This window comes from Heptranchias perlo, chromosome 1, assembly GCF_035084215.1.
Source record: "Heptranchias perlo isolate sHepPer1 chromosome 1, sHepPer1.hap1, whole genome shotgun sequence".
Classification (NCBI taxonomy): Eukaryota; Metazoa; Chordata; class Chondrichthyes; order Hexanchiformes; family Hexanchidae; genus Heptranchias; species Heptranchias perlo.
Genome location: NC_090325.1, coordinates 196641931 through 196661384, shown reverse-complemented (window position 1 = coordinate 196661384; position 19454 = coordinate 196641931). Strand labels below are relative to the sequence as shown.

Below are 19454 nucleotides of genomic sequence, written 5' to 3'. Positions count from 1 at the left end.
GGGCACGTCTTGGGAATGAGCAGCCACATTGCCAGTGATTTTTTGCCCAGTAATTGCCCAAGGTTTCTACGCGAGTGTGTCAATCCCCTCTGGGGGTGTCGGATCACGCAGTCACCCGTATAAATATTTCCATTATTATGCAGTTATACAACAATCAAAACAACATGTCGGACTGAGTTAAACACCTTTGGAGCACGGAGCTTGTGGTTTTGAACAACAGGTATTCAAAATTCTAAAGGGTTTTGTTAACAACCATTTTCAGTGGTCAGTGAGAAGTAAGTAAAGGATGATGGGAGAGGTTAGGAGAAATTATTTTATGTGGAAGGTTATGAGGAAGGAAATATCCTTCCAGAAACAGTGGCAGAAACAGAATTCATATCATATTTTTTTTTAAAAAGTGGATAAATATTTGTAAGAGAGAAATGTAAAAGGGTTTAGGGAAAGCCCAGGGAATGGAACTAAGTGAATCGGTCCTTCGGAGGTATGGCTAATTCAACGGCCTTTTAAAAAATTCTATGATGATGCAGAGAGCATCGGAAAGGGGCAGTGCTCCAGAAACAAACTAGCATTGCTTGAAGGTTGAAAAGCAACACAGGTTAATAAGGCCATAAAAATGTAAAGGGGTAGGGTTCATTTCTAGAGGGATGGAATTGAAAAGCAGAGAAGTTGTGTTAAACATGTATAGAACCTTGGTTGGACCACACTTGGAGCATTGTGCACAGTTCTGGTCTCCATATTACAAAAAGGGTATAGAGGCACTGGAGAAGGTGCAAAAAAGATTCACTAGGATGATACCAGAAATGAGAGGTTATACCTATCAGGAAAGATTGAACAGGCTGAGACTCTTTTCTCTAGAAAAGAGAAGGCTGAGGGGTGACCTGATAGAGGTCTTTAAAATTACGAAGGGGTTCGATAGGGTGGATAGAGAAGTTGCTTCCACTTGTGGGGAGTCCAAAACCATAAGCCATAAATATAAAGGCAGTGACTAATAAACCCAATCGGGAATTTAGGAGAAACTTTTTTACCCAGAGAGTGGTTAGAATGTGGAACTCGCTACCACAAGGAGTAGTTGAGGCGAATAGTATAGATGCATTTAAGGAAAATCTAGATAAACACATGAGGGAGAAAGGAATAGAAGGATATGGTGATAGGGTGAGATGAAGTAAGATGGGAGGAGACTCATGTGGAGCATAAACACTGGCATAGGCCAGTTGGGCCGAATGGCCTGTTTCTGTGCTGTAAATTCTATGTAAAATTAAAATTTGCTCTCATTTATGGGCTTGTACATTTTAAATGAATCAGCATTTACAGATTGTGTTGTTTAGATTCTGCATGTCTGGTAAGTACTAGTGTGACAAGAATCAGACTACAACACTGAAATCGGTAAACAGTGTGTGTATTGAAAGTTCTTGATTTCGCACAGCAGCAAATCTAAAATGCGTTGTATGTTGGAACTTTTGCCAGTTGTTTCTTTTAATAAAAGAGTGGATAGAAGAACATGGTGGGACAGCGGGAGCCACAGATCAGGCCATGTCAGTGAAATGATTAGTACGGGTGGGGGCTGTTTTGTGCTGTGAATCCATGTAGACTCGGAGCTGGATGAGACCCCACCCGCCCCCCCGAACTTATTTAAAGCAAGGGGGAAAGAGGCAACTTTCATTCCATCAGATTTGAACCCAAGTTCCCAGAAGTGGAGGAACAGCAGTCCAATCTACTCTGCCCTCTAGATTTCTATAAATTTTCAATGTGGAATTATAAGCCTTCTTTCCAAAAGGAGGGTTTTCAGCGATTGAACAAATTGCACTGTAGCCCTCGTGGAAATTACAACCCACTCATTATACAGTTGGGCACAACTGGTCTATCTTGACAGAATGGATCCCGTTAAATCATAGATTTTTGAACAAGTATTTTTTTTAAACCGAGGAATCAGATGATTTTTTTTTTACATGGGAAATTCATCCGTAGAGTTCTAAGTAAAAAGAAATGAAACCAACAAGAGCGAGTTAATCTTTCACAGGTGATCCTGTGGAAATCCCCCACAATGACAATATAATCACCACTGATAAACAATGGATTAAGTAAATTCGAACACCACTTTTCCCTTTCACACTCTTCTTCAGTTAGGGGCTTTATTTAACTCTACTGGCAAGTACTGCAAGCAAGTGTTCAGTCCAAGATGAACCACTCTTTCTCCCTCCTTCAAAGTCAGCCTCAAGTTACTGATATTGCACGGTCTATTTGTGTCATCCTGGGAGTACTGTATGTGTCAGCTGTGGTTCAGTGGGCAGCTCTCTCTTGCCTCGAATCAGAAGGTTGTGGGTTCCAGCCCCACTCCAGGCACTTGAGCCCATAATCCAGGCTGACACTCCAGTGCAGTACTGAGGGAGTGCTACACGTCCGAGGTGTCGCCGTTCAGGTGAGATGTTAAACTGAGGCCCCGTCTACCCTCACATTGCCATTTGTGGGATCTTGCTGTGCGCAAATTGGTTGCCGCATTTCACTTTAAAAGTGCTTCATTGGCTGTAACGCGTTTTGGGACGTCTTGAGGTCGTGAAAAGCGCTATATAAACGCACGTTGTTTCTTTTTACTCAAAATGTGAACGGCAGAGAATTCCTTATTACATTGAAGAGAACAGATGGCTGAGATGGTTTGTGTAGATGTTTTGGGAAAGGGAGGAACTCATTTGTAGCTCCCACTAAACCTTGACATTAAGTAATCCATTAATCATAGAATCTTACAGCACAGGAGTCCATTTGGCCCATCGTGCCTCTGCCGGCTCTTTGAAAGAGCTATCCAATTATTCCCACTCCCCCCTGCTCTTTCCCCATAGCCCTGCAAATCTTTCCTTTTCAAATATACCTAATTGCCTTTTGAAAGGAAATTTTTTTTTATTCGTTCATGGGATGTGGGCGTCGCTGGCAAGGCCAGCATTTATTGCCCATCCCTAATTGCCGGGATGGGAACAGATAGGCGTTTCTGCGGCTGTAAACGTGACTCCAGGATGGTGTGTTGCCTCCCTGGTGCTAGGGTCAAGGATGTCACGGAACGGCTGCAGGGCATTCTGGAGGGGGAGGGTGAACAGCCAGTAGTCGTGGTCCATATTGGTACCAACGACATAGGTTAAAAAAAAGGAATGAGGTCCTGCAAGGTGAATTCAAGGAGTTAGGAGATAAATTAAAAAGCAGGACCTCAAAGGTAGTGATCTCAGGATTACCACCAGTGTCACGTGCTAGTGAGTATAGGAACAGGAGAATAGACAGGATGAATGCGTGGCTGCAGGGATGGTGTAGGAGGGAGGGCTTTAGATTCCTGGGACATTGGGACCGGTTCTGGGGAAGGTGGGACCTGTACAAGCGAGACGGGTTACACCCGAGCAGGACCGGGACCAATGTCCTCACGGGGGTGTTTGCTAGTGCTGTTGGGGAAGGTTTAAACTAGAGTGGCGGGGGGATGGGAACCTGAGCGGGGAGTCAGAAGGGAGTAAAGCTGAGAGCAGCAAGAGAGGGGAAGACCCAGGGGAAATTTACAATACAAATAGTACAAACAGTAGTTCAAGAACAAGTGAAAGGGAAAAGCGGAGAGCAGCAGAAAGAAAGTGTACCTTATACACTACAGATAAAGTGAAAACTAGAAGGCGTAAGGCGATTATCCCAGCATCAAAGCTGAAGGTCAGGCTAGGGTGTGTGGCCCAGCTAAGAGTTCTATATACAAATGCACGGAGTATAAGGAATAAATTAAATGAACTACAGGTTCAAATTCAAATTGGAGGGTAGGACATGATAACTATTACTGAGACATGGCTGCAGGATGGTCAGGATTGGGAACTAAATATACCGGGTTATAAGGTCTACAGGAGAGATAGGGAAAATGGAAGAGGGGGAGGAGTAGCCTGAGTGATTAGAGATTAAATCAATTCAATGATAAAGGAGGATATAACGAGAGGTAAGCAGCCAACAGAGACCTTATGGGTTGAATTGAGAAATAGGAAAGGATCTAAGACTATAGTGGGAGTTGTGTATAGGACCTCTGGCAGCAGCTCTGAAGTGCTAGATTGTATAATTGCAGAGATTAGACAAGCGTGTAACAAAGGCATAGTGGTCTTAATGGGGGACTTTAACTTTCACATAGATTGGGGAAAGCAGACTAGCAACTGTCAGAAAGGTGGTGAATTTCTTGAGTGTGTCCGGGATAGTTTTCTACAGCAGTATGTCCTAGAGGCAACAGGGGGCAAGCCATACTAGATTTAGTAATGCGTAATGAACCAGATTTAGTTAACGGCTTAACTGTGCGTGAACATCTATCCAATAGCGATCATAACATGATCGAGTCCAAGGTAGTGTTTGAAAGGTAAAAAAGTGAGTCAGCTGCTAAGATGCTAGACTTGGGTAAGGCCGACTTCAATGGGATAAGACAGAGACTGTCCACAGTAAACTGGGCAAATCTGTTAATGGGTAAAACGACTGATGATCAGTGGGAAATGTTTAAAGAAACATTTAACGTGATACAGAATTGGTTTATACCCCTGAGGGGCAAGAACTCTACTTGCCAAAAAAAAACAGCCATGGACAACTAAAGAGGTAAGGGACAGTATAAGACATAAGGAAAGGGCATACAAAAAGGCAAAAAATGGCACAGATCCTGGCGAATGGGAAAGATACAAAGATCAACAAAGGGTCACAAAACAGATAGTAAGAGCTACAAAAGGAGAGTATGAAAAGAAACTTGCAAGGGATATCAAAAACAATACAAAGAACTTTTATAGTTATATTAGGAAAAAGAGGGTGGTCAGGAGCAGTGTTCGCCCCTTAAAAAATGAAAGTGGGAATATTGTCATTGACAATGGGGAAATGGCAGACATGTTGAACAATTACTTTGCATCAGTATTTAGAGTAGAAAAAGAGGATAGCATGCCGGAAATCCCAAGCAAACTAATATTGAATCGGGGACAGGGACTCGATAAAATTAACATAAGTAAAGCAACAGTAATGAAGAAAATAATAGCACTAAAGAGTGACAAATCCCCAGGACCAGATGGTTTCCATCCCAGGGTTTTAAAGGAAGTAGGTGAGCAGATTGCAGATGCCCTAACTATAATCTTTTAAAGTTCTCTAGATTCAGGAACTGTCCCTCCAGATTGGAAAATTGCACGTCACTCCGCTTTTTAAGAAAGGAGAGAGAGGGAAACCCCCAAGGAATTATAGACCAGTTAGCCTAACATCTGTTGTGGGGAAATTGCTGGAGTCTATAATTAAGGATAGGGTGACTGAACACCGAGAATTTTCAGTTGATCAGGGAGAGCCAGCATGGATTTGTGAAAGGTAGGTCGTGCCTGACAAACCTGATTGAATTTTTTGAAGAGGTGACTAAAGTTGTGGACAGGGGAATGTCAATGGATGTTATTTATATGGACTTCCTGAAGGCATTTGATAAGGTCCCACATAAGAGACTGTTAGCTAAGTTAGAAGCCCATGGAATCGAGGGAAAAGTACGGACTTGGTTAGGAAGTTGGCTGAGCGAAAGGCGACAGAGAGTAGGGATAATGGGTAGGTACTCACATTGGCAGGATGTGACTAGTGGAGTCCTGCACGGATCTGTCTTGGGGCCTCAATTATTCACAATATTTATTAACGACTTAGATGAAGACATAGAAAGTCTCATATCTAAGTTTGCCGATGACACAAAGATTGGTGGCATTGTAAGCAGTGTAGATGAAAACATAAAATTATAAAGGGATATCGATAGATTAGGTGAATGGGCAAAATAATGACAAATGGAATTCAATGTAAACAAATGTGAGGTCATCCACTTTGGATCAAAAAAGGATAGAACAGGGTACTTTCTAAATGGTAAAAAGTAAAAAACTGTGGATGTCCAAAGGGACTTAGGGGTTCAGGTACATAGATCATTGATGTGTCATGAACGGGTGCAGAAAATGATCAAGAAGGCAAATGGAATGCTGGCCTTCATATCTAGAGAACTAGAGTACAAGGGGGCAGAATTTATGCTGCAGCTATACAAAACCCTGGTTAGACCGCACCTGGAGTACTGTGAGCAGTTCTGGGCACCGCACCTTCGGAAGGACATACTGGCCTTGGAGGGAGTGCAGCGTAGGTTTACTAGAATGATACCCGGACTTCAAGGGTTAGGTTACGAGGAGAGATTACACAAATTGGGGTTGTATTCTCCAGAGTTTAGAAGGTTAAGGGGTGATCTGATCGAAGTTTATAAGATATTAAGGGGAACGGATAGGGTGGATAGAGAGAAACTATTTCTGCTGGTTGGGGATTTTAGGAGTAGGGGGCACAGTCTAAAAATTAGAGCCAGACTTTCAGGAGCGAGATTAGAAAACATTTCTACACACAAAGGGTGGTAGAAGTTTGGAACTCTCTTCCGAAAACGGCAATTGATACCAGCTCAATTGCTAAATTTAAATGTGAGATAGATAGCTTTTTGGCAACCAAAGGTATTAAGGGATATGGGCCAAAGGCTGGTATATGGAGTTAGATCACAGATCAACCATGATCTTATCAAATGGCGGAGCAGGCACGAGGGGCTGAATGGCCGACTCCTGTTCCTATGTTCCCTCGAGAAGGTGATGGTGAGCCGCCTTCTTGAACCGCTGCAGTCTGTGTGGTGAAGGTTCTCCCACAGTGCTGTTAGGAAGGGAGTTCCAGGATTTTGACCCAGCGACGATGAAGGAACGGCGATATATTTCCAAGTCGGGATGGTGTGTGACTTGGAGGGGAACGTGCAGGTGGTGTTGTTCCCATGCGCCTGCTGCTCTTGTCCTTCTAGGTGGTAGAGGTCGTGGGTTTGGGAGATGCTGTCGAAGAAGCCTTAGCGAGTTGCTGCAGTGCATCCTGTGGATGGTACACACTGCAGCCACTGTGCGCCGGTGGTGAAGGGAGTGAATGTTTAGGGTGGTGGATGAGGTGCCAATCAAGCGGGCTGCTTTGTCCTGGATGGTGTCGAGCTTCTTGAGTGTTGTTGGAGCTGCACTCATCCAGGCAAGTGGAGAGTATTCCACCATACTCCTGACTTGTGCCTTGTAGATGGTGGAAAGGCTTTGGGGAGTCAGGAGGTGAGTCACTCGCCGCAGAATACCCAGCCTCTGACCTGCTCTTGTAGCCACAGTATTTATATGGCTGGTCCAGTTAAGTTTCTGGTCAATGGTGACCTCCAGGATGTTGATGGTGGGGGATTCGGCGATGGTAATGCCGTTGAACGTCAAGGGGAGGTTGGAGATAGTCATTGCCTGGCACTTATCTGACACGAATGTTACGTGCCACTTGTCAGTCCAAGCCTGGATGTTGTCCAGGTCTTGCTGCATGTGGGCTCGGACTGCTTCATTATCTGAGGGGTTGCGAATGGAACTGAACACTACGTAATCATCAGCGAACATCCCCATTTCTGACCTTATGATGGAGGGAAGGTCATTGATGAAGCAGCTGAAGATGGTTGGGCCTCGGACACTGCCCTGAGGAACTCCTGCAGCAATGTCCTGGGACTGAGATGATTGGCCTCCAACAACCACTGCCATCTTCCTTTGTGCTAGGTATGACTCCAGCTACTGGAGAGTTTTACCCCCGATTCCCATTGACTTCAATTTTACTAGGGCTTCTTGGTGCCACACTCGGTCAAATGCTGCCTTGATGTCAAGGGCAGTCACTCTCACCCCACCTTTGGAATTCAGCTCTTTTGTCCATGTTTGGACCAAGGCTGTAATGAGGCCTGGAGCCAAGTGGTCCTGGCGGAACCCAAACTGAGCATCAGTGAGCAGGTTATTGGTGAGTAAGTGCCGCTTGATAGCACTGTCGACGACACCTTCCATCACTTTGCTGATGATTGAGAGTAGACTGATGGGGCGGTAATTGGCCGGATTGGATTTGTCCTTTTTTTGGACAGGACATACCTGGGCAATTTTCCACATTGTCGGGTAGATGCCAGTGTTGTAGCTGTACTGGAACAGCTTGGCTGGAGGCGCAGATAGTTCTGGAGCACAAGTCTTCAGCACTACAGCTGGGATGTTGTCGGGGCCCATAGCCTTTGCTGTATCCAGTGCACTCAGCCGTTTCTTGATATCACGTGGAGTGAATTGAATTGGCTGAAGACTGGCTTCTGTGATGGTGGGGATATCGGGAGGAGGCCGAGATGGATCATCCACTCGGCACTTCTGGCTGAAGATGGTTGCAAACGCTTCAGCTTTGTCTTTTGCACCCACGTGCTGGACTCCGCTATCATTGAGGATGGGGATGTTTACAGAGCCTCCTCTTCCCGTTAGTTGTTTAATTGTCCACCACCATTCACGACTGGATGTGGCAGGACTGCAGAGCTTTGATCTGATCCATTGGTTGTGGAATCGCTTAGCTCTGTCTATAGCATGTTGCTTCCGCTGTTTAGCATGCATGTAGTCCTGAGTTGTAGCTTCACCAGGTTGGCACCTCATTTTTAGGCACGCCTGGTGCTGCTCCTGGCATGCTCTTCGACACTCCTCATTGAACCAGGGTTGATCTTCTGGCTTGTTGGTAATGGTAGAGTGAGGAATATGCCGGGCCATGAGGTTACAGATTGTGCTGGAATACAATCCTGCTGCTGCTGATGGCCCACAGTGCCTCATGGATGCCCAGTTGTGAGCTGCTAGATGTGTTCTGAATCTATCCCATTTAGCACGGTGATAGTGCCACACAACACGTTGGATGGTGTCCTCAGTGCGAAGACGGGACTTCGTCTCCACGAGGACTGTGCGGTGGTCACTCCTAACAATACGGTCATGGACAGATGCATTTGCGACAGGTAGATTGGTGAGGACGAGGTCAAGTAAGTTTCTCCCTCGTGTTGGTTCGCTCACCACCTGCCGCAGGCCCAGTCTGACAACTATGTCCTTCAGGACTTGGCCAGCTCGGTCAGTAGTGGTGCTACCGAGCCACTCTTGGTGATAGACATTGAAGTCCCCCACCCAGAGTATATTCTGTGCCCTTGCTACCCTCAGTGCTTCCTCCAAGTGGTGCTCAACATGGAGGAGGACTGATTCATCAGCTGATGGAGGGCGGTAGGTGGTGATCAGCAGGAGGTTTCCTTGCCCATGTTTGACTTGATGCCATGAGATTTCATGGGTTCCAGAGACAATGTTGAGGACTCTCAGGGCCACTCCCACCTGACTGTATATCACTGTACCGCCACCTCTGGTGGGTCTGTCCTGCCGGTGGGACAGGACATACCCAGAGATGGTGATGGAAGAGTCTGGGACGTTGGCTGAAAGGTATGATTCTGTGAGTATGGCTATGTCAGACTGTTGCTTGACTAGTCTGTGGGACAGCTCTCCCAATTTTGGCACAAGTCCCCAGATGTTAGTGAGGAGGACTTTGCAGGGTCGACTGGGCTTGGTTTGCCTTTGTCGTGTCCGGTGCCCAGTGGCCTGATGCCGGAACATTAGTGAACCAGATGGGTTTTTACGACAATCTGGTAGTTTCATGGCCACCATTACTGATATTAGTATTTAATTCCAGATTTTATTTAATTTATTGAATTTAATTCATTGAATTTAAATTCCCCAGCTGCCGTGGTGGGATTTGAACTCGTGACTGCGGATTATTAGTCCAGGACTCTGGATTACTAGTCCAGAAACATAACCACTGTGTTCGCTTCTCAAACATACAGCGCTTAACCTAGCCCATAAGAAGTAAAATAAAATGCCCATGGCTGGACACACTCGCACAACGTGACTGCAGTTGTGCACAACTGAAGCAGTGCAGAGAACTTCCCCTGGGTCGTTTACAAGTCTTTTGAATTTGGACACCACCAGAATTTTAAAATGAAGATATGAAGCACTGCCAGCACTGCCCAAATTGCTGCAGCTGGGAAAAGCAATTAGAGTCTCTCCGTAGACACCAGCGCCATCTCATTTACTTCACTGGGCTGCCACGGACTGCAGCTGTTTCAGGTAAATGCTGAAGAGGAGGGGAGGAAGGTCAGATAGAAAGGAGAAAGAATTTGCATTTATATAGCGCCTTTCATGACGTCAGGACATCCCAAAGCGCTTTGCAGCCAACAAAGTACTTTTGGAGTGCGGTCACTGTTGTAACGTAGGAAACGCAGCAGCCAATTTGCGCACAGCAAGATCCCACAAACAGCAATGTGATAATGACCAGATACTCTGTTTTTTAAGTGATGTTGGTTGAGGGATAAATATTGGCCCAGACACCAGGGAGAACTCCCCTGCTCCTCTTTGAAATAGTTTATAGGATTTTTTTACATTCACCCGAGAGGGCAGACGGGGCCTCAGTTTAACATCTCATCCGAAAGACGGCCTCTCCGACAGGGCAGCGCTCCCTCGGTACTGACCCCCCCCCGGACAGGGCAGCGCTCCCTCGGTACTGCCCCCCCCCCCCCCCCGACAGGGCAGCGCTCCCTCGGTACTGACCCCCCCCCCCGGACAGGGCAGCGCTCCCTCGGTACTGACCCCCCCCCCCCCCCCCGACAGGGCAGCGCTCCCTCGGTACTGACCCCCCCCCCCCCCCCCGACAGGGCAGCGCTCCCTCGGTACTGACCCCCCCCCCCCCCCCCCGACAGGGCAGCGCTCCCTCGGTACTGACCCCCCCCCCCCCCCGGACAGGGCAGCGCTCCCTCGGTACTGCCCCCCCCCCCGACCCCCTGACAGGGCAGCGCTCCCTCGGTACTGCCCCCCCCCCCCCCCCCCCCGGACAGGGCAGCGCTCCCTCGGTACTGACCCCCCCCCCCGGACAGGGCAGCGCTCCCTCGGTACTGCCCCCCCCCCCCCGGACAGGGCAGCGCTCCCTCGGTACTGACCCCCCCCGGACAGGGCAGCGCTCCCTCGGTACTGCCCCCCCCCCCCCGGACAGGGCAGCGCTCCCTCGGTACTGCCCCCCCCCGGACAGGGCAGCGCTCCCTCGGTACTGACCCCCCCCCCCCGGACAGGGCAGCGCTCCCTCGGTACTGACCCCCCCCCCCGGACAGGGCAGCGCTCCCTCGGTACTGACCCCCCCGGACAGGGCAGCGCTCCCTCGGTACTGCCCCCCCCCCCCCCGGACAGGGCAGCGCTCCCTCGGTACTGACCCCCCCCGACAGGGCAGCGCTCCCTCGGTACTGCCCCCCCCCGACAGGGCAGCGCTCCCTCGGTACTGACCCCCCCCCCCGACAGGGCAGCGCTCCCTCGGTACTGCCCCCCCCCCCGGACAGGGCAGCGCTCCCTCGGTACTGACCCCCCCCCCGACAGGGCAGCGCTCCCTCGGTACTGCCCCCCCCCGGACAGGGCAGCGCTCCCTCGGTACTGCCCCCCCCCCGACAGGGCGGCGCTCCCTCGGTACTGCCCCCCCCGGACAGGGCAGCGCTCCCTCGGTACTGCCCCCCCCCCGGACAGGGCAGCGCTCCCTCGGTACTGCCCCCCCCCCGACAGGGCAGCGCTCCCTCGGTACTGCCCCCCCCCCCGACAGGGCAGCGCTCCCTCGGTACTGACCCCCCCCGACAGGGCAGCGCTCCCTCGGTACTGACCCCCCCCGGACAGGGCAGCGCTCCCTCGGTACTGACCCCCCCCCCCCGACAGGGCAGCGCTCCCTCGGTACTGCACTGGGAGTGTCAGCGTGGATTTTGTGTTCAGGTCTCTGGAGTGGGCTCGAACCCACAACTTCAGATTCCGAGGCGAGAGCGCTGCCCATTGAGCCACAGAACAGTAGCAGGAGGGCAGTGGCCGTGGTTTTGACAGTCGCACGGCCTACATACAGGTCATCCGAGCGTAGCCAATCAGCTCATCAACGATCAGAAAACTCAGAGGTTTCAGCAGTGTTTGATCTCCTCCGGGATCGTGCTGCCCTCGGGGGAGTTAAGGTAGCCGGTTCCCTTCATGAATCTCGGTGCAGTCACACCGCAGTCACCAACAGATTGTTACACGATGCGGCACAGGACTTGGTAGAAATCAAACAGGCTGAAACACACTACTGAAGCTCTTCATCTCCCATCCACTAAAATAACGGCATTAAAACTTCAAACACAGAAACATAGAGAAACATAAACCATCAAGGGGACAGGTTTATATCTTCAACCATGGGGAAAATTCATCCCCGAGGAATGAACAGAATTACAAAACGTGAAACAGAAAAATTGTTCTATGGAAATCAACATTTTGAATTCATCTTGTACAAATTCCAAAAGAAGTAAATTTTCGGAGACTCCACAGCTGTCGGAGTTGAGGACAGGAAAACCAGTAATGCCACAAATCGAGTACAATAGCCTCTGGCAATTGATTCTCTCTCTCAGATCAGGCAATTAGGATGCACAAAAACAGTGAGGAGGAACAGCAACAGAGAGAATAGTTCCCTCTTGGGATTTCTGCTTTTCCTGACATCAATATTTTAGCATTTAAGTTTCATCATCAGATTTGTTCCTATTTTAGCTTCCCACTTTCACAACTACGTTTGATTAAATGGCAGCAGCCAGACCTTAAACTGACTCAAGCTACACGCTTTAAATCGTAAAAACAATGCTTTCATTCAGAATAGATTTCAGAAGACTATGTAAAGTGAGCCCCAATAGTCTTCGTTTCTTGGCATTTTTTCCCATTTGGAAAGGATTTGATCTCCTCTGACCTGATGGTACGAATAGGGGGATTGGCAGGAACAGAATCATTACCCTTCAACATCAAAATAAAATCAAGGAAGTTCCAGCTTGGTTTTGTTAACATTCAACGCAGGCAAAGTTCTACAGCTAATAAATCCGTACAGTTTTAACATCTTACACCACAGGCCTCAATGGTAAATCATTAACATTCAGCTACAGGTCTAAATGCTCCAAGTTATTTCCTGCTTAGCAGTTATTCACTGACACAGTCAAGACCCTCTCAAGCCCACACAAATATCTAATGAAGTTTACATTTGCATATGTGCTAAATATAAATTCTAAGTCAGAATTCCACCCACCAGCTGCCAACTCATTTCCTGAACTGACAGAAATCCACAGAAATACCCTGAAAACTTCTTTAAATGTTGAGACAAATTTGAAAATATTAATTAGTTATATTTTGTTTTAATGCATCTTTATTTCCCCCCACTCTTTCCTACAAATCTGAAAATCTGAAAGTCTAGTTTATTTTAAACACTTTATATTGGTCCAATGTAAATAAATTACATAGGGATCTGTACATCAGTTTAATCAAATATTTAAGTCTCGTGTACTTTCTGTACAGAAATAAACAGATAATTGGTTTAATTTTGAAATCAAGACCTTAACAGCTGGGAAGGTTTTCTTGTTTTTCTCACTAGAAGCACCAGGTAATCCTCCATGAGATGGTCCCTCACATCCATAACGGAACCGGAAACCCCGCTGCAAAAACACAAATCAGATCCGACTGTGAGCACCAACATGTACAGGAACCATTCAAATCAGGGCAATACAGTGTTAATCAAAGACCATTCAAATCAGGGCAATACAGTGTTAATCAAAGACCATTCAAATCAGGGCAATACAGTGTTAATCAAAGACCATTCAAATCAGGGCAATACAGTGTTAATCAGACCATTCAAATCAGGGCAATACAATGTTAATCAGACCATTCAAATCAGGGCAATACAATGTTAATCAGACCATTCAAATCAGGGCAATACAGTGTTAATCAGACCATTCAAATCAGGGCAATACAATGTTAATCAAAGACCATTCAAATCAGGGCAATACAGTGTTAATCAAAGACCATTCAAATCAGGGCAATACAATGTTAATCAGACCATTCAAATCAGGGCAATACAGTGTTAATCAGACCATTCAAATCAGGGCAATACAGTGTTAATCAGACCATTCAAATCAGGGCAATACAGTGTTAATCAGACCATTCAAATCAGGGCAATACAGTGTTAATCAAAGACCATTCAAATCAGGGCAATACAATGTTAATCAAAGACCATTCAAATCAGGGCAATACAGTGTTAATCAGACCATTCAAATCAGGGCAATACAGTGTTAATCAAAGACCATTCAAATCAGGGCAATACAGTGTTAATCAAAGACCATTCAAATCAGGGCAATACAATGTTAATCAGACCATTCAAATCAGGGCAATACAGTGTTAATCAGACCATTCAAATCAGGGCAATACAGTGTTAATCAGACCATTCAAATCAGGGCAATACAGTGTTAATCAGACCATTCAAATCAGGGCAATACAGTGTTAATCAAAGACCATTCAAATCAGGGCAATACAGTGTTAATCAGACCATTCAAATCAGGGCAATACAGTGTTAATCAAAGACCATTCAAATCAGGGCAATACAGTGTTAATCAAAGACCATTCAAATCAGGGCAATACAATGTTAATCAAAGACCATTTAAATCAGGGCAATACAGTGTTAATCAAAGACCGTTCAAATCAGGGCAATACAATGTTAATCAGACCATTCAAATCAGGGCAATACAGTGTTAATCAGACCATTCAAATCAGGGCAATACAATGTTAATCAAAGACCATTCAAATCAGGGCAATACAATGTTAATCAAAGACCATTCAAATCAGGGCAATACAGTGTTAATCAGACCATTCAAATCAGGGCAATACAATGTTAATCAGACCATTCAAATCAGGGCAATACAATGTTAATCAGACCATTCAAATCAGGGCAATAGAGTGTTAATCAAAGACCATTTAAATCAGGGCAATACAGTGTTAATCAGACCATTCAAATCAGGGCAATACAATGTTAATCAGACCATTCAAATCAGGGCAATACAGTGTTAATCAGACCATTCAAATCAGGGCAATACAATGTTAATCAGACCATTCAAATCAGGGCAATACAATGTTAATCAGACCATTCAAATCAGGGCAATACAGTGTTAATCAAAGACCATTCAAATCAGGGCAATACAATGTTAATCAGACCATTCAAATCAGGGCAATACAGTGTTAATCAAAGACCATTCAAATCAGGGCAATACAATGTTAATCAGACCATTCAAATCAGGGCAATACAATGTTAATCAAAGACCATTCAAATCAGGGCAATACAATGTTAATCAAAGACCATTCAAATCAGGGCAATACAGTGTTAATCAGACCATTCAAATCAGGGCAATACAATGTTAATCAAAGACCATTTAAATCAGGGCAATACAATGTTAATCAAAGACCGTTTAAATCAGGGCAATATAATGTTAATCAGACCATTCAAATCAGGGAGATACATTAAAGACAGGAATTATTGTACTATTTTAATATCACACAACATCTGAAATTGTTAAAATTTCTAAATTCAAATTTCAAATGAGATCATGAAGCACTGAGAGTTTGGCTCTGAACTTCCATTTGGATTGTACTGCTCACTGTAACAACAACAACAACTTGCATTTATATAGCCCCTTTAACGTAGTAAAAACATCCCGAGGCGCTTCACAGGAGCGATTATCAGACAAAATTTGACAATGAGCCACATAAAAAGATATTAAGGCACATGATCAAAAGCTTGGCCAAAGGAGCATCTTAAAAGGCGGAGAGATGGAGAAACGGAGAAGTTTAGGGAGGGAATTCCAGAGCTTAGGGCCGAGGCAGCCGAAGGCATGGCCACCAATGGTGGAGCGATGAAAATCAGGGATGCGCAGGAGGCCAGAATTGGAGAAGCGAAGCGATCTCGGAGGGTTGTAGGGCTGGAGGAGGTTACAGAGAAAATGGTGTAAATGGCTGAGAATGGGTTCTGCCAGGAGACCTGTACAACGCATGTGGAATTTCAGATTCATTGCGTATATCCATTTATAACTGTAGGGTGGGTGGTTTTGAATATAAACCTTGAGCTTGGAAAGTACAGATTATTTTTTCCTCCACTTATTCCTTAATTTTCTTCCCCTTCCCTTTTGAAGGTGCCAATTCCTTGCTATGGTACCATGATTCCATGGGTACTGGTCTCTCTCTGGTACTTAGCCCAAGTTGGTATTATCTCTGTGCGAGCCTGAACAGTCAATGAAGGGTTTTGATAGAGTAAGTAAGGACAAATGGTTTCCACTGGCAGAAGGGTCAGTAACCAAAAGAAAGAGATTTAAGAACTGGCAAAAGAACCAGGGGGGAAATGAGAGAAATTGTTTATTTACGCAGTGAGTTGTTATGATCTGGAGTGCACTGCCTGAAAGGGCGGTGGAAGCAGATTCAATAGTAACTTTCAAAAGGGAACTGGATAAATACTTGAAGGGGAAAAATTTGCAGGGCTATGGGGAAAGAATAGGGGGAGTGGGACTAATTGGATATCTCTTTCAAAAGAGCTGGCACAGGCACGATGGGCCGAATGATACAACACAGAAGGAGACCATTCTATTATTCTATGAACTTGTTATTTAACAATGGGTAATCCACACTTGCTCAGCATATTGGCACGGATGTGTATAGGGAGGGAGGAGGGACGTGTGGAGAACAAACACCAGCACAGACCAGTTGGGCCGAATGGCCCGTTTCTGTGCTGCAATTTCTATGTAATGTAATGAAGAGGAAACATAAACGGACGGAGATAATCATCATTTGGGGATTGTATACGCACGCATTTCGCTGCTGACATTTATTACATACGTTACTTCCTTCCTATTCTGGATATTTGCCAGAAGTGTAAACCCAATGTCTAGAAAATTCTGTCATTTACTGACATTGCTGAGTTAATATCAAGGACCTGTGGTTTTATCTTGTGGTTGTTTCAATTACTGTTCAAACAATACTTCAAAACATATGAATAAGTTTTTCTTTTTAAATGTTTTTTAAAAAGTTTATGAACAACAATCAATCAGTTTCTTTTATCGATGCCACTTCTTCAGAATCCCTGTCAGATAAGCACAAACACAAGGTGCAAACACAATCATAGGACCAGGTCGATGTCGTTCAGGAAGCAAGATCACCAATCTTAAAATTCTACAAGCGACAGTGAGGTAGCCGGGTTCCACTCCACCACTGAACTGAACACGGCCTATACAGTGCACATAACACTCACGGTGATCAATCTAATTAAAATGAGCACAAGTATCTAAAATAACTGTGTAAGTAATTACCCCCGGCCCAAGCAAAGTGCCAAAAATACATTATTTTTTTTTAAAAAGAGAAAGAAAGCCAGTCATTTCCTGCTGATTTTTCTGATCTTGATTACCTGGCCTCTCCCCAAGATACAAGCCAGTGATTTACAAGCAGCAGCCAATCTACAGAAATTTCCCTCAATGATTAGTCTCAAATTGACCTCAGTATGTTCCTAGTTAGACACACTTACCTGCATGGAATACCTGACAGGTAAGGCTAAAAATAAGATCCATCTTAGCAGCTAAACATTACAACTGTACATCCAGATCTCAGATGCTACTTTCTAACGACAGGAACATTATATAAATGTAACACACAATTTATTCAGTGATCTGTGATTTGGCAAATAAGTCTAAAACCACTTTCTTGTTTCCTCCCCATAAACTTTAATATTATTCTTCTTCAAGCAACTATCTAATTTCCTTTAAAAAAAAGTTTATAGTCTGTGCTTCCAAAACGGCTTGTAACGGACAAATCACCTTGTGCATAATTTTTTTTCGAACTTCCCCTTTAATTTTCTGTGATCACCTTACATTTGTTCCCTCTTATTACTGTCTCATTAACCAATGGAAACAATCCATCAATATTTACCAGTTCATAACCCTTCATAATCTTGAAGGCATGTATTAGGGCATCTCTTAACTCTCTCAGCACTAGGGGAAAAAAAAATCTCAAAATTTCACAAGTCTTCCTCCATAACTGTAACCCCCAGATCCCTGGTAATGTCCAAGTGAATCGATATTGCATCTCTTACAATTACATTTATATTCTTCCTATAAAAGATGTCCAAATCAGGTCTGGGCCTATATGTGACTCCAGTCCCACACCAACGTGGTTGACTCTTAACCGCCCTCTGAAGTGGCCCAGCAAGTCCCTCATTTGTATCAAACCGTTATCAGTGGTTCAAGAAGGCGGCTCACCACCACCTTCTCAGGGCGACTAGGGATGGGCAATAAATGCCGGCCTCGCCAGCGACGCCCACATCCCAAAAATGAATTAAAAAAAACATATCAACTGCAGCCTCTTGTACAAGTCCAATATTACCTCCTTGCTTTTGTATTCTATACCTCTAAATACAAAACAGAATACTTTTTTAAATGATGAGATATTATCAAATGTTGGTGTTCAGAAGGCTTTGGGTGTCCTTGTACACGAAACGCGGAAAGTTAACATGCAGGTATAGCAAGCAATTAGGAAGGCAAGTGGTATGCTGGCCTTTATTGCAAGGGGGTTGGAGTACAACAGTAAGGAAGGATTGCTGCAATTGTGCAGGGCTTTGGTGAGACCTCACCTGGAGTACTGTGTACAATTTTGGTCTCCTTATCTAAAGGAAGGATATACTTGCCTTAGAGGCAGTTCAACTAAGGTTCTCTAGATTGATTCCTGGGATGAGAGGGTTGTCCTATGAGGAGAGATTGAGTAGAATGGGCCTATACTCTCTGGAGTTTAGAAGAATGAGAGGTGATCTCATTGAAACATAAGATTCTGAGAGTACTTGACAGGGTAGATGCTGAGAGGCTGTTTCCCCTGGCTGGCGAGTCTAGAACTAGGGGACATAGTCCCAGGATAAGGGGTCGGCCATTTAGGACTGAGATGAGGAGGAATTTCTTCACTCAGAGGGTTGTGATTCTTTGGAATTCTCTACCCCAGGTGGCAGTGGATGCTGAGTCATTGAGAATATTCAAGGCTGAGATAGATAGATTTTTGGACTCTAGAGGAATCAAGGGACATGGGGATTGGGCGGGAAAGTGGAGTTGAGGTCGAAGATCAGCCATGATCTGACTGAATGGTGGAGCAGGCTCGAGGGGCCGTATGGCCTACTCCTGCTCCTATTTCTTATGTTCTTAAAACTAAGGATTCTATTTGTGCTGCCACCTGTAATGAACTGATTAAACAAGTAGGAAAACTCTAGGTGCAGATAATCATATTTGTAACAATAGCATTGTTCAATTAACAGCGAATTGTTGATTTCTTTATGAATGTAATTTCAAGCGGGACAGATACTGTGCCATAGACAAGAAATGTAGATAGATAGATCAATCTGGGGGAAAGTCAAAGGGCAGCCTCAGGTGCTTACAGTCAGGCTTAAAGGATCAGCACACAGTAAATATTCGATCAGGAATATAGAGAAAATTAGCCACATAGAAGGGGATCTTGTGAGATGTACTCCCATAGTGGATGCCTTCTATTTCAACTTCCACTGGTATCTTGCAACAGTCAATCACAATATCTGACCATATGCCAACACCATTTGGAATGGTCTCAAGCAGGAATTCATTTTCTTGGACTAATAATTCAATTACGAATCATAACTACCAGTCATTATCTGGACTTAGATCAAATAAGTCCTGATCAAGGTCTTTAAGATAACAACAGGGCGTGGAAGGGTAGACGTAGAGAAAATGTTTCCAC

General features: G+C 45.3%; 1 protein-coding gene across 1 annotated transcript in view; it reads right to left on the bottom strand.

The window, feature by feature from the left end:
- Positions 1-19454, bottom strand: part of LOC137331176 (nuclear factor NF-kappa-B p105 subunit-like) — a 116156-nt gene that overhangs the window by 56944 nt on the left and 39758 nt on the right. Inside the window, exon 5 of the mRNA XM_067994776.1 lies at positions 13235-13333. Within this exon, the coding sequence (XP_067850877.1) occupies positions 13235-13333 (99 nt within the window). The remainder of the gene's footprint in view (positions 1-13234; positions 13334-19454) is intronic.